This window comes from Mchenga conophoros, linkage group LG9 (assembly GCF_057382185.1).
Source record: "Mchenga conophoros isolate Kocher_MC1m ecotype Shallow Benthic linkage group LG9, M_conophoros_male_GT1.1, whole genome shotgun sequence".
In the NCBI taxonomy this organism is placed as follows: Eukaryota; Metazoa; Chordata; class Actinopteri; order Cichliformes; family Cichlidae; genus Mchenga; species Mchenga conophoros.
Window position 1 is genome coordinate 27,539,760 of NC_140534.1, and position 15,962 is coordinate 27,555,721.

At 40.8% G+C, this 15,962-nt stretch overlaps 1 protein-coding gene across 3 annotated transcripts in view; it reads left to right on the plus strand.

Annotated features, from left to right (window-relative positions):
* sema5a (sema domain, seven thrombospondin repeats (type 1 and type 1-like), transmembrane domain (TM) and short cytoplasmic domain, (semaphorin) 5A) overlaps positions 1 to 15,962 on the plus strand; it is a 170,180-nt gene that overhangs the window by 114,076 nt on the left and 40,142 nt on the right. For all 3 annotated transcript variants that reach the window (XR_014893926.1, XM_085287316.1, XM_085287315.1), the window contains exon 15: positions 1,269 to 1,416. Coding sequence is in view for 2 of the 3 variants with exons in the window: in XM_085287316.1 (XP_085143442.1) it covers positions 1,269 to 1,416 (148 nt within the window). In the remaining variant the exon portion in view is untranslated. The remainder of the gene's footprint in view (positions 1 to 1,268; positions 1,417 to 15,962) is intronic.

Consider the following 15,962-nt stretch of genomic DNA (forward strand, 5'->3'; position numbering starts at 1 on the left):
ATAAATTATAGGGCTCTAATTAGACTGGCAATCGTCTGTAGTTAATGCCTAATGAGGATTGAGCTATTAAAGTATTTTAGACATCGCCATAATCCTGTCTTGTAAAACGATGTAATTACAGATGATGCATGCACATGTGAGGCTTTTTTAATAGGCTGTGTCAATGAATTATGCAAACTACATGTGGAAGTTGTGTTTTGAGATTCAATTTTCTTAACTGTACTTTGAAGCCACAGTGGCTAATACAACATTATGCACAGACATACGCTACAGACCTTCAGACTCGCACCGAGCTGTGTTCTCTGCACTCCAAGGCCACATCAAAGAGGGATGTTGGTTTTTACAAAAGTTTGTTGGAAGTGAAGTTTACACGCCTTTTCAAACATCCCTGTCTTGTGGTCTGAGCTATTTGTAGTTGTAGCGCAGTGGCAAGGTTTCAAGAGTGCGGTGACGTCTTCGGTGTCCTTCGTATATAATTTCAGTGGTCTGTCAGATAAAGAAGCTATTCCATTTTCCACAGACAATCCCAGAGACTCCTATACATGATTCAATAAGGTATCCTCTGTGAAAGCTTTTAACCTAACTCCTGTCAGAGCCTCAGGAGTTTTTTTGAAGACTGAAACAGCTACAGATGAAGTGTTATTGGACACTTTAGTTACTTCTTGGAGGGTAATAACCATCTTAAAGACAGCTGCTTATGAGTTTGATATTAAACATGACATGACAGTGTTGTTTACAGCTTGTTGAACTGACATGAAGTGCAGAGTGGTCAGTGACGCAACCTGGAATACAGAGGATGAGACTGGTTAGAGATACATTCACCTTTTAAGCAGAATAAACTCACAAAAGTACTCGATAACTCTCTCTCTCTCCTGCTGGGGGTCTTGAATTTATCTTTGAGTCAGGACTGCTGCAGTTAAAGGAAGAAAGGTATTTCCATCTGCATCTATTTGCAGACTAGTGGGGCAGAGCAGGAGCTATAGATAGACATTGTTTAATACAGAAGCAGAATGATATGATAAGCTGAGTTTGAGGATGATTGCTGAGTGGCTTGCAGATGCATGGCAACCATGGTCAGGCTAAATCAGCTTAAGTAGAGCGTCCTGCTGTGTGTGAAATTTGCCAGTTGGATGTATTGGAGACCACTTTGAATCACTTTGTTGTTGAATTGTGCTATACAAATAAACTTGCCATTAGATAAGCCATCAGCTGAATGTGGCTGCGCTTGACTACTATGAGTTTAAATCTGTGCTTATGTGACTTCTCAGGTACTGCAACGAACACTTGCCCTGCCCGCCACACGTCTACTGGTCCGCCTGGTCGGCGTGGGAACGCTGCACTGTGCCTTGTGGCGGCGGCATCCAGTCACGCCGGAGAACCTGTGAGAACGGCAACGACTGTCCCGGGTGTGGTCAGGTATGTCATGCAGAACAATGCCTCTCATATGCACCGTTCTAACACCCGTCTTTTCTCTGTGGCTGTTCATTGTTTGGGAGCTCAGCTTAAGCCATTTGATGCGACGAAGCGTCAGTGGTGATGAAATGGGAACATCTAACACGACCAAATCCCCCGGCTATATTTATACAGTGGCAGCAGCCATCAGATTTATTACCAAGACCTATTTAATACCATGCACGCACACACACACACACATACTGTAATCATTCCACATATGAATAGGCTTATTTTCTGCCACAAAGATGTCTCTAAAGCAAAGATGATGCAAGGAAGTGTTGAAATACGAGTGTTCTTCTTGATGACAGAATGATGTGATGCTTGTGTTATTTCTGCTGCTATTTTCATACACGCACAGACTCCCTCATCCTCAGTCCTGGTAAAAATAAGAGAGAACGAACATGATAGCTGTAGCGTCTTGTCCCCCTGTTGAAAACGGATTAAAGAATATGGGTCAGGGCCTTGTGGATGCATGGGATTCTTGAAGTGTATTTCTGTTTGTTTGCGTGTTTTCTTTATCATTTTAAGTAGACGTTTGGATTTTTTTAATGTTTTAGGCCCAAAGCTGAATGTTTTTTAACTTCTTTTGACTTAGAAATGAAATAAGAATTATGTGTATTTTCATAGAATTTTCATGTAAAAGATTGGACACAGACATTCACTTGGTTAAATTAAATAATTGGGTGCTTTTTGCTTTTAGAAAATTTTAGTAAAATGCTGTAAAATACTTTCATTGACCCAAATCGCATTTAGCAGGAAAAAAAGTCACATTACAGAGGTTGTGTAATGGTCTGTTGTAAAGCGAAATAATACAGTGTAAACGATGAAACATCCCACGCAAGACCTTGATACCTCGCGAGCATATATAGTATGTGATAATTGCTCGTGACACATTAGTCGATGCAGAACACCCAAATAAAAAGACTGACCTCCCATTAAGTAGCAATTTAGCAGTCGTACCTTATCATCTCCTGCTTCGTGCACCTACAGAGCCACGCGGTTCCTGTGGTCATATTCCTGTCATTGCATGGTGGCCATTAACACGCTAGGAATAGAGCAACTTGTCATTAGGAATGAGGGAACAGGACAGGAGATGTTAAAGATGGTTTGCGTGTGTCCGTGGAGGTGACAGCGTCGTCGCAGTTACAGTCGTACTACACAAAGGAAAGCAGGAAAGGTCAAACAGGCACTTTGCATTGACTCTTATAAATTTTCTGTTTGTTTAGACAAGTTGTCTTCCTCCTCCCTCTTCCTTCTTGCTCTTGCATTTTCACTTGTTGTCCCTTTCTCCTTTGTTTTGTTTTCTCATTGACTCCTTGTCTTCTAACATTGTGATATGGACTTAATTAGGGACGTTTCAGGCACCGGAGAGGTAATTACATACTGACTTCAGAGGCAATTCTTTGCCGGGGAAGAATTATTTGGACGGTTTTTCTAAGTTATATTAGAGCCACACATTTACTCAGATCAGAGAACCATTTGCTGCCTTTTATTTACAACCCGTATAAGGTGCTAAAAGGCACAGCTGTTAATGTATAACAAGTGCTCCAATGCATTTAAAGCACCCATATCTACACACATTTCTATTCAGATCTTAAAGATTTCCACATATGATGGGGATAATAACAGCAACGGTAATTTCAAGAACCCCCAAAATGTGATGGAGTTCATTTTTATGTGCCATCTGCATGCGTTTCTTTCCCCGGACACATGTTTAATTAAACAGAAGGAGACCACACGCACAAACACACACATGTTGCAGCTTCTGTCATCACAGCTACTTTATTTAGTCTGGGAATCCTACTGAGACCTGGAAAGGGTGTTAGATCAACAAAGGTGCGCGTATGTTCATTTGCGCCTTTGCGTTTACCTGTAAGGATTTATATTGTCACAGCCACCTGTGGTCAGCTCCAGGTGTTTGTCAGATAGGTATTGACAGCAATGGGTTAACATCTGCTTCTTGTTTTGAAAAAAGAGAAAGATTTTAAATCTTTTTTTGGAACTTTTTGACGAGTGTGCAAAGTTGAACTAAGTTGGTGATAAATATTCTGTTGTCAAAACGCTCCCAACATGTGGTAAAATGAATCCCTGAGCAGAAAAAAAAAGTTCAGTTCTTACTTTTTTGTGAGTTTTGTTGATCCCTGAAGCAAACATTTCTTTGCTTATACCCCTCCACAGGGTGCTCGCAACACAGTCAGAAACAGAATAGCTCAACTAAAACTAGTAGGGATTCAGGTCAAGGACATTTCAGTTTAAATCAAAGAGTCCTCGCTCACTATGCAACCCCGCTACCCTGAAAACAAAATGCTGCCAGATGCTTGATTAAAGGAACAACCTCTCTCGGTGCTTTATTTCCATCAAACCTGCCCTTACGTTGCCCCGTGTGTCATAGCCATAAGCTTCAGCTGCAGGCTTACTACAGTTCAGTGCCTCATTTTTGCTGATGAAAAAGGCCACATAACTGCAACTTCATCAGTCTGAAGTCCACACAGTGCTGCTCCATCACATTCAGTGTATTCACTCTTCAGTGTTGAGTCCCCAGGGAAGCTAGCTAAGCTAGATAGGAAATAAAACAGTAGTGATGCACTATAGCTGCAATACAGTACTTAACCCCATCTTTTCCTGTGACTTAAAACTTTACCACAGAATTGGAAGTGTGCTCAGTCAACCTTGGATGAATTGGAAGCAAGGTATTTCTTTCCCCCAGTATTGAGACGAAAAGCTATTATTTGCCGGAGGTTATGAATTCTGGAAACAAGGCTAAAATAATTAAATAAATTTAGAAGCAGCTCGCTCACTGTGTTTAGAGTGGGATCATTAACGTGGGCTGGGGAAATTTCATGCTGAATTTATTCCTGCTATATGCTCCATGGCCAGACAAACTTTTCACAGGCCAGGAAATATACCTTGTGCTTCGTATTGACAAAGTTTGTGCACACAGGTGAAAATTTACAAGTAAAACTGTAGCGAGCAAAACAACAGAAAGGACTTAACTTTTACATCAGCTAGCATAGCAAGAGTGCTGCAGTTGTAATTGTAACAACAGGAGCGCAGAAAGAATGATGTTGTTACATCATGATACATGAGCGTCACTGCAGCCCCGACAATAAGCATCAAAAGACAAACACTGTGCATTGAAAGGGAAGTTAGATCAATTAATAAGGGTGTAAAACAACAAAAACCTAGAACTTAGTGATTATCTATTTACTTTACATTATAAAGTGCTTTGGCGAATCTATGGCGCTATATAAATAATTAAAGTGAATTATTGCACACAGACAGGCCTGAATCATTTAGTTTTCTCTCTTTCCTTCATATCTTGCAACTAGTCTTGGCGTCGTTACCCATAAAAAAGTGTTTTACACATTATTGTGTATTACGCATTACTTTACTTAATTACTCTCTGGAGAGAGTAGTTTGTTACACTACTTGTTTCACTGCTCATGATATGTACTTAAATGCATTGCCACATATTTACCGGTTAGCAGTATAATCCTGAGGCTCAGTCCTACACTGATACAAATCCCTGTCCTAATAGGATAGGACACGCTTACAGTTTTTCTTTTAGTGCTGAAAAGCAGCTGAAAGAGACTTCATGGCAATCATCACAGCAATTCTACTGCGGAAGCATGCGTAGGTGGCAATGGATGCTACAATGCTATAAGCCTGACTGCTCATTGCTGCCATTGTTACCTGCCAAAACTCAGGCTCTGGCTGCTGGGCTGGGGTCAGCACACACTCAGCTTTAAGTCACTCTGGGAATTGATTGTATAGTAGCTTACACAGAGCCAGCGTTGTGTCAGCAGTATAACGTAGGTGTTTCTGTCCTGGATGCAGATTGCAGTTTACCTTCGCACTCTTGTTCTTCCTAAAAATCAAAGTAATGTCCACATGTTTGCTTGTCACAAGTTGTAGACTGCTCCACCCTTTTTTCCTCCTCCCATGTACACCAACCTAAATAAGCTGATTGTAGTTCAAGTGGGAAAAGGCATGTTTGTCACACGTTTGGATCACACTGCCCACACTTCCTGAGACATTTCAAAGTAAAAGCATATCAAGAGAGTATGTTTGGATACATTCAACACAAGTTACAATCAGTTACCACATACAACTGCTGACTCAAGTCAGAGGGCAGAATAAGTAGGACTGTTATTTATAAGCATGAAGTACGCAATGAGATAGAAGGAAGAAAAATGGTTGTAGGTGATTAGAATCTGTAAAACTTTTCAGCGGCATTGACAAATAGATCTTTCTTCAACTTCTGGCGGGGGAAAATGGAGAGTTGGTCCCTGCGTGATTAAATAATTTTCACTCCCCTAAACCTCCATTAATTTCTCATTTTTCAAATCACATCCTCAGCAGCTTACCGACAAAAAGACCGACCCGTGTACGGCGAGATCTACAGTCGTTTTTATTAAATGAAGCATTACTGCCGAAATTCAAGCTGAATTTAATTTGAGTTTCATTTAAAATGCAAGTTAGTATTCTCTTTGCATTTTCCATACACTGCATTTCTGCGTTGAACGATTTGAAATTTAGTGTCACGTTTTGCATACTTGCACTCAGTTTTAGCGCATTAAAGCTATGTTAGAAATGATCTACGATTAAAATAAAAGTCGTGAAAAAAGACAGCATATAAGAGAGAATTTTAAACTAGATCTTGCCGAGAGCTACAACTTCATTGTGAATGCCACGGTTTTATTCCTTTTAGTTCCTACGGGTAGATGAAAGAAGACTTCAGAGTTGCGCCGTCTTCAAGAATACATCCTTCACTATGGTGTTTCCTACTTTGTACGCTAAAGTATATCAAATGTCTGTCACATCCAAGGATCAAAAGGAACCATTCTTCTCTGCTGAATATGCCTGGCGGAGTTAAATAAGTCAAACGTGGGCCAGGCAGAACTGACGATGCACAGAGCTGCTTAATGAAACTGAGAGCTGTTCTATTTACCTGTGAGGAGTTCAGTTGTGCAGCCAGCCTGTGAAATGAAAGTTAAGCACACAGTGTTTGTGTAGGCAGTCTGGCAGGTGAACGCACTTGTGTTTGTGTGTGTGCATGTGCGCGCGTGTGTGTTTTTGTACTGCTCCGTTTTAGTTATTGTGTGCGCACTGCTGTGTAGCCTGCTCCTGGCCGAGAGCGAGCTTCATTATGGAGTCAGACTGGTAGGCAGAGAGAGAGTAAGAGAGAGGAGTCTGTGTTTGACAAAGTGTGTTTTGGTCGGTGCCGCTAATTGAACTGATGTGTCACCGAGACTTGAGGAACATTAGGCCTCCGTCTCTGCAGACTCGACCACAATAGATAAAGACGTAGGCACCGGAGAGGATTAGTCACTCTCACATCTGGAGCGTACACTTAAACGTCTGGGTTCTGCAGCAGTATGTAAGTGCAGCCATCCTTATATTCACAGAAGTTTTCCTCTCTGGCTCACACACTCACTGCTCTCCCAGTCCAATAAGAAGTTTAATGAGTGTAATGATGGTAGGAGGCTGGAGAAGCACGACTCTTTATTATTCACCTCCCACAGCTGACCGTGACAGAGGCCCTTTTGTACCTACACACACATTTTGTTTCTTCCACACACACATAAGTTAAGATATACAAGGTATTTCGGCCTTACACTTTACATTCATACATTTTCCAGTAAGGAAAGAGGCTGAGGGATTATGTTTCCACAGGACTCAAACAGTATGCTGACACTCACACTGGCTCTCTTTCTTCCTTTCTCCCTTCCTCCATCCTCAACTTGTATCCCGTTAGTCTGTAACACCTAAAAAATAGGCGGAAAGGTCTGTGGATGGAGACAGAATGAGATAGGAGCTGAAGCCTGAATCCATAAGTCAGCCATGGATAAATGTATAAACATGCACGCGCTTCAGGCACAGTAACAGACAAGTCAGTGAAAGGTGCCAAAGAAGAAGAACTTTGACTCAATAGTCAAGCTGACAGCCTTGCATAGACACATACACACAAACAGCCTGACCACTGCTTCCATTGCTGACCAACCAGACCGTTATGATGCTATCAAGCATCCTTCCACCCACCCCTCCTGAGCTCCAGCCAGAAACCCATTACAGAGGTGCCCGTCTCCAAGCAGCTGCCTGTTAAAGGTGTTAAGCAGCATAAAATCGCAGCTCTCCATTTGCCCATAATGCACATTGCTGCTCTCGCCAGGGGGGCAGTGGGCACGGCTATGAGTCAAAATCAGCGGACTAATTGAATTCAATCTTGTGTTCCACATGCCACTCGTCACATCCGACTGCTTTGGTCTATGTTTTTCCCTTTTAGGGTAATTTCTGTGAAATTGAGACGTGAGTGTGGCTGAGTGAAGAGTGCAGAAAATCCTTTTTTTCTGGTTTTTGTTGTTCTTTTACTTGTTTTACTGTAGTTGTATTACTTTGTTTTACTACTTTACCAAATCAGCTGGAAAGAATGAGATAAAACATTTAAATAGCATAGTTAAAATGAAAGTTTAATAAAAAAAAAATTATAAAAGAAATAGGGCTCTTTTTTTTAAATTCAGACAGACATGTTTACAATGGTCAAGATGTATTTTATGCCCAAAATTGCCTATTCACTGCTCGGAGACAGTCAAAGTCATTAAAATGAGTCATTTTATCGGTTTGTGGGTGTATGTGTGTTATGGTTATAGGTTTGGATTGATGTTTATTTCCACCTCCTTAGGTCCATTTTTAATGCATTATTCAAAACATGTTGTAAAAATTTCTACTCTAAAAGCAGGAGAGATTGTTTTTGTGTTTATTATCATGCCATTGTGTCCCATGCATAGCCACTGTAACAAGGCTCCTTTTTATTGCAGTAAAATGCAATAAACTGTCCATTATCCCTCCACTTTAAGAGTAGGGGTGGCTGTAGCTCAGGTGGCAGAGCAGGTCAGCCACTAATCAGAAGGTCGGTGGTTCAATCCCAGGCTGCATGCTGGCTGCATGTCAAATATCCTTGGGCAAGATACTAACCCCATGTTTGCCTACTGGTGGTGGTCAGAGGGCCTGGTGGCGCCTGTGTCCGGCAGCCTCGCCTCTGTCAGTGCGCCCCAGGGCAGCTGTGGCTACAATGTAGCTTGCCATTGCCAGTGTGTGAATGTGTGTGTGAATGGGTGACTGACTGAATGTAGTGTAAAGCGCTTTGGGGTCCTATGGACTAGAAAAGCGCTATACAAATGCAGGCCATTTACCATAGACACCGTCAACAGCAAGGGTGTTTTGACTTATTTCACATTATAGACCCCCAGGTAACACAGGGCTAATACTGGGGAGCAGCAAGATTATCTTCATGGCATTGCATTGCAATCCCATAATATACTTCGGTACAAGTAAAACAAAATGACCCTTCCCACAAATGTTTCCATACAGCATGTCTACGTGAATGTATCCGTGTGGGTAGCAGAGGCTGTATATAAAAGATGGACATAAACGTGAAGTCAGTGGAAGCACCTTAAAACCTGCATTCTGTCCAACAGCCAGCAGAGGGAGACTCTACTTTATTTACAAGCCTATAAAATATATTGTCTATATTTTTTAACCCTGGGAATATTTTGACTTCATGTCACATTTAATACAACATGATGGTAACTTTGTAAGTTATGGTCCCGTTCAGGGTAAAGCTGAAAATAATTGTGCATTAGTGTGTGGCTACCTCGAGAAGAAGTCCACAGACATGTATGTACAGTCTATGATTGAAAAAATGCTTGTTGCTGTGTATTGATTGGGGCAATCGTGGCTCAAGAGTTGGGCGTTCGCCTTGTAATCGGAAGGTTGCCGGTTCGAGCCCCGGCTCGGACAGTCTCGGTCGTTGTGTCCTTGGGCAAGACACTTCACCCGTTGCCTACTGGTGGTGGTCAGAGGGCCCGGTGGCGCCAGTGTCCGGCAGCCTCGCCTCTGTCAGTGCGCCCCAGGGCAGCTGTAGCTACAATGTAGCTTGCCATCACCAGTGTGTGAATGGGTGGATGACTGGATATGTAAAGCGCTTTGGGTCCTTAGGGACTAGTAAAAGTGCTATATAAATACAGGCCATTTATTGATTGTTCAAGTTTAGCCTAGGATAGACAGTGAGCTGAACAGATTGTAAAATCCCCTTTAGACAAATGTGTGATTTGTCATTATCACCTGTATAAATAAAACTGACTTAGCGTGCAGATTTTCTTCAGACCAATAGTCTCTAACACATGCCGGCAATGCCACATGTAAATAAATGACACACTGAGCTAGCTTGAAATCTCTTGAGCCTAAAAAGTCAAACTAAACCCTTTTGTTTTGTTTTTCCTCTGTAGTAGAGCCATTAGATGTACTCCTAAATAAATAAGCCACTATATCTAAATTAATAATAAATTGATTCATGCACTGATTTAAAAATTTTATTATCTCTATTCCACTGCAAATCCCATACAACTTATGGGTAATTTTTTTTCTTGTGACCCTTAAAATAAAGTCATGTCTAACTGTCACCACATATCAAAGACATGGTGTATATAATTCATAAAGTCTAACTTCACAATCCCTTTTTCAGAGTGTTTTAATTAGCATGTTTTTAGAAGCCTAAAGAGACAAACAATTTGTGACCTCTCATCTTTATCTCTGGAGCTAATACAGATACATTCGTGGGGTTTTATTAAGAACCTGTCATTTAATTAGTCTGACTCCACAAAAAGATTCACCTTATTGATAAATACTAGGACATAATGTCATGCCAATTCATTCAGTGTATACTTATAGACATATATATATATGTAGAGAGAGAGAGAGAGAGCACTATTAAAAGTCTCGCGACACCCCTCATTTCAGCACCCAGATATTTAGATTGCAGAAATGGAAAGATGCAGTGATTTATTGAACCGTGTGCAAAAGTACATAGAAATACATTATAAACCAGCGTTTTTGCTCCAGTGAGCTTGACAGTAAATATTTGGCATGGCCACCTTTATTCTTCAACACTTGAACTCTAGATGAGCTTTTCTGTAATTTCTTGTAGTAGTCTTCAGGAATAGCTCTCCACATTTCCTGATGGACATTCAAATTCTTTGGATGTTGGCTGCCACACTGAAGATCCCACATGTGGAGGCCAATCCATGGCTAATCAGAATGGCTTCTTGATGTGGATAACTTTTGTTTCTTGACTTTCAGGTACAGTTCATCTGCTCCAGATACTTTTTTTTAAGTCCGTCACTTCTTCTTTTCTCCTCCACTTCTCCAGTTTTCATCAATTTTTAAGGGCACTCTGTGCTGAAAAGCTGAGAAACACATTTTTGTTGCATAAATACAATGTTATGCTTGTTAAACTGTGCTGTCTTTGGCATTTTTTGGAGATTCTGCTAAAAAAAACAACAACAATTTGCAACAAATTATGTATTTTTGCAGCAGGCTACTAGTAACAAAGATACAATTTAAAATTGGTTCTTGGTTAAGTTGGCTGTCGTGTCTCCATCCCTAGAGTTAGGTCACTTTTAAGTAGCTCAACAAACAGAAATCCTCTGAAATCCTTTGAAAGCCCTTCAGAAAGGCTGGACAACCATTTCTCAAGACCACTTTAAAAATTGCTATGCATATACAGATATATATATACGCATATATATATATATATATATATATATATATATATATATATATATATATATATATATATATATATATATAATATATATATATATATATATATATATATATATATATATATATGCATATATATATATATATATATATATATATATATATATATATATATATATATATATATATGCATATATATATATATATATATATATGCATATATATATATATATATATATATATATATATATATATATATGCATATATATGCATATATATATATATATATATATGCATATATATGCATATATATATATATATATATATGCATATATATGCATATGCATATATATATATGCATATATATGCATATGCATATGCATATATATATATGCATATATATGCATATGCATATATATATATGCATATATATGCATATGCATATGCATATATATATATGCATATATATGCATATGCATATGCATATATATATATATATATATATATATATATATATATATATATATATATTAGGGGTGCAACGATACACAAAATTCACGGTTCGGTTCGATACTTTGGTGTCACGGTTCGATATTTTTTCGATACAAAAAAATGTTCATGCATTTTTAATTTGTCATTTATTAAAATTATAAATATATATTTTAACTCAAAAGTACAGTTTTTAAATTTAACCCTAACCCTTGTGCGTGTTTTTTATTTTGACAGCGAATGCGCACCTGCGGACCACTTATGTGCAGCCCTGGTTATTTAGCTCATTATATTGCAGCCACAGAAATTCTTTTGTCCATGAAACCATAAAGCTGCACTTTCTTTTTGACTTATAGTCTGATTTGTCATAACTTCTCCGTTTTGTGGTAAGCTTTTCTTTGGCTGTCACTTCTTCACCCTGACCTGTCTTATTTGGCTCAGCAGAACTGAAATGCTTTTACACATGCACTCACATAAGCTCAGCGATTCTCTGCGCGATCAACCTCTCACATGTTTAAGCTGCGGGAGATTTCACTTGTCATGTTTGCATAGTAAGCTAACGATTAATAAGACGATGTCAGAGGAATTGGTGCACAAATTATCATCACTCACAGATCAGTGCTGTCGCTCTCTATACACAGTTCGCACAATTGCAAAGTGAAAGCAAAAAAACAAGCGCAAATTCAAACGCGACTTCAATATGTCACATATTGACAGTGGCTCACCGATGCCAATGACATAATTACCCAGCTACATTTCCGAAAGAATGCAAAAGCATTGACATATATTTTTCCTTCCTACAATAGCCCGACGGGCAGGGCAGAGATAGATTTTGGTAGCCCGACTGAAAAAAATCGCTAGCTCCGGGACGTCGGGCTAGCGATATTGCAAGCCCTGTATCTGATTGAGGAATCACTCATCTTTGGAAAAGAGAGTTTATTACAGAGAAATGGCTCTTTCCAAAATAAAAGCTATACTATCCGCTTCTTCTGGGCTATATTCTCAGCAGCATAAGGAGAATCATGTGCTAACAGCTGTCTAAATGACTCGGCTAAAGTTAGTAGCATGCTTGTTGTTTTTGTCTTTGCACTAGGATGATGTCGGCGTAAATGTGCAGTCATATTCGTTGTGTTCCCACTAGTGCTTTCAGGTTAATCTCGTTGAAATGACCTTAACGCCACAACACGGCAAATCTCCGTTAACGAGCTACCGCCGATCGCTCCGTGCATGGGGCTAGACGGCCAACACGTTAACGAGCTAACTGCGCTAACACACTAGTTCACACCAATGTAATTGAGCATTGCATGGCACATCCAACATACTGTTTTACTTTAGTCCATGACTTGCTTACCTTCAGGGTCATACGTCACATGAAAACCAAAATAATTCCAAACGCCAGATCTGAATGAGAGTGGGGGAGGTCCATCTTGCAAGGAGAGCTTAACTTCTGTCTCGCTAGCTTGCCCTGCGCTCTTCCTTCTGACTATGCTGTCTGTGTTGAGCGCTCAGTGGATCTGCGCTCGACAGTGCAGCCTAGGCGGAGTAGTCGAACACAGATTCACTGAGCGCTCAACACAGACAGCATCGTCAGAAGGAAAATTGATAAAAATAAATTACAAATTTTGTATTGTTCGATACATATGCGTACCGAACCGAAAGCACTGTATCGAACGGTTCAATATCGATACGAATATCGTTGCACCCCTAATATATATATATATATATATATATATATATATATATATATATATATATATATATATATATAAATAAAACCACTAGCTGTAAGATATGTAAACTTCAGCTGTAGTTGTTGTAGATTCCTTTAGAGACCTTGAATGAGGTTTAGCTTTAAACCCAGTAATTATCTCCTTAGCCCACTGCACTGATACTAATCCCCAGAGTATAGGGAGAAACGCTTACCAGACAAGCCTCATTAAATATTTACTGTGTTTGGCCACCATCAACCACTCTCACAACAAACACCCACAGACTGTTTGCCTTTCCTCCGTCCCCCCCAACCCCCCATTCATGCCATGTGTTGCATTTGTGTCGCCGTAGGCGATGGCGAGAAGCTGACGTGGACTTTTTTTCTTCCTTCCCTTTTGTTATTGGCTGATAATCACAGATTGTGGGCTGGTCTGTGATGCGTGACAATGTTAAATATTAATGTCTGAAGATGATTACTGCACTGGATGGAGAGAGGCGGGAAGTGCGGTGGAGGTGACACCCTCATTCATCACCGGGCCCTAACAGAATCTAAATCCTCGCTGTGTTTTTAACCTTGGTACCCTGGGGAAGTGAGACAGAGGGAGCGAGAGGAAGCAGGAGATAGAAACAGTGGTGCATAGGGAGAGGAGAAGGAGATGAAACAGATACAGAAGGAAAAAAATAAGAAACAGAGAGCGAGAGAGAGAGAGAGGGGGACAGATGTGTCACAAAGCGAGTTATAAGCTGTGTGAGAAGAACGCAGGGGGGTGGAGTTGGGGGAATATAAAGATAGATGGATGGATGCAAAGTAAGACCATGACAGCGGATAAAAAAGGAAGTGAGATGGTGAAAAATATGCCTGCATACTGTATAATGTATAGAGCTCTTCTCCTCAGCTGACCTGTCAGCGTATCCTATGTGACAGGCTGACGGATGTGCAGAAAGGAACTCTTATCTTATTTTGTCAAGGTCTGGCAGTCAGTCAAGTCCTATTCAGCATAAATAAACAAGCAGCGAGGAAAATGGCAGCCATCTCACCTTCTCTTCTACAGTGTCATTTTCCTCAGACGTATCTCTCCCTCCGCCTTCTTACTCTTTAGCTGGGAACAAAACGGGGCCGGACTTCCTATTACCCATCTATTATCATATTGAATCTTATCACCAAATATAGCACCACAGAATAAGAGTATTTCTTTTCCAGCCAGCTGTCCAAGTTGGCTGAGGAGAGTGCTGGATATATATGTGTGTGTGTGTATGTATATATATATATATGTATGTATATATATATATATATATATATATATATATATATATATATATATATATATATATATACACACTCAACAAAAATATAAACGCAACACCTTTGTTACTGCTCCCATTCCCCATGGGATGGACGTAGAGACCTAAAATTCATTCCAGATACACAATATAACCATCCCTCCCAAACAGTGGTCACAAATCAGTCCAAATGTGTGGTAGTGGGCACATCTGCCATATTGAGATAATCCATCCCACCTCACAGGTGTGCCACATCAGGATGCTGATCTGACATCATGAGTAGTGCACAGGTGTACCTCAGACTGCCCACAACAAAAGGCCACCCTGGAATGTGCAGTTTTGTCTCACAGCAAAATGCCACAGATGCCACAAGCAATGAGGGAGCGTGCAATTGGCATGCTGACAGCAGGAATGTCAACCAGATCTGTCGCCCGTGCATTGAATGTTCATTTCTCAACCATAAGCCGTCTCCACAGGCGTGTCAGAGAATATGGCAGCACATCCAACCGGCCTCACAACCGCAGACCTCGTGTAACCACACCAGCCCAGGACCTCCACATCCAGCAGGTTCACCTCCAAGATCGTCTGAGACCAGCCACCCAGACAGCTGCTGGAACAATTGGTTTGCACAACCAAACAATTTCTGCACAAACTGTCAGAAACCGTCTCAGGGACGCTCAACTGCATGCCCGTCGTCCTCATCGGGGTCTTGACCTGACTCCAGCTCGTCGCCGTAACAGACTTGTGTGGGCAAATGCTCACATTCGATGGCGTCTGGCACGTTGGAGAGGTGTGCGCTTCACGGATGAATCATGGTTCACATTGTTCAGGGCAGATGGCAGCTGAGAATGTCCCAGTTCTTGCATGGCCAGCATACTCACCGGACATGTCACCCATTGAGCATGTTCGGGATGTGCTTGACCGGCGTATACGACAGCGTGTACCAGTTCCCATGAATATCCAACAACCTCGCACAGCCATTGAAGTGGAGTGGACCAACATTCCACAGGCCACAATTGACAATCTGATAGACTCCATGCGACGATGTGTTGCACTGCATGAGGCAAATGGTGGTCACACCAGATACTGACCGGTTCTGGGTCCCCAGACCCCCAATAGCGCAAAAAACTGCACATTCCAGGGTGGCCTTTTGTTGTGGGCAGTCTGAGGTACACCTGTGCACTACTCATGATGTCAGATCAGCATCCTGATGTGGCACACCTGTGAGGTGGGATGGATTATCTCAATATAGCAGATGTGCCCACTACCACACATTTGGACTGATTTGTGACCACTGTTTGGGAGGGATGGTTATATTGTGTATCTGGAATGAATTTTAGGTCTCTACGTCCATCCCATGGGGAATGGGAGCAAAAACAAAAGTGTTGCGTTTATATTTTTGTTGAGTGTATATACACACACATATGGCACTCCTGAGTAGGTCCCACATATCATATTGTTATGGC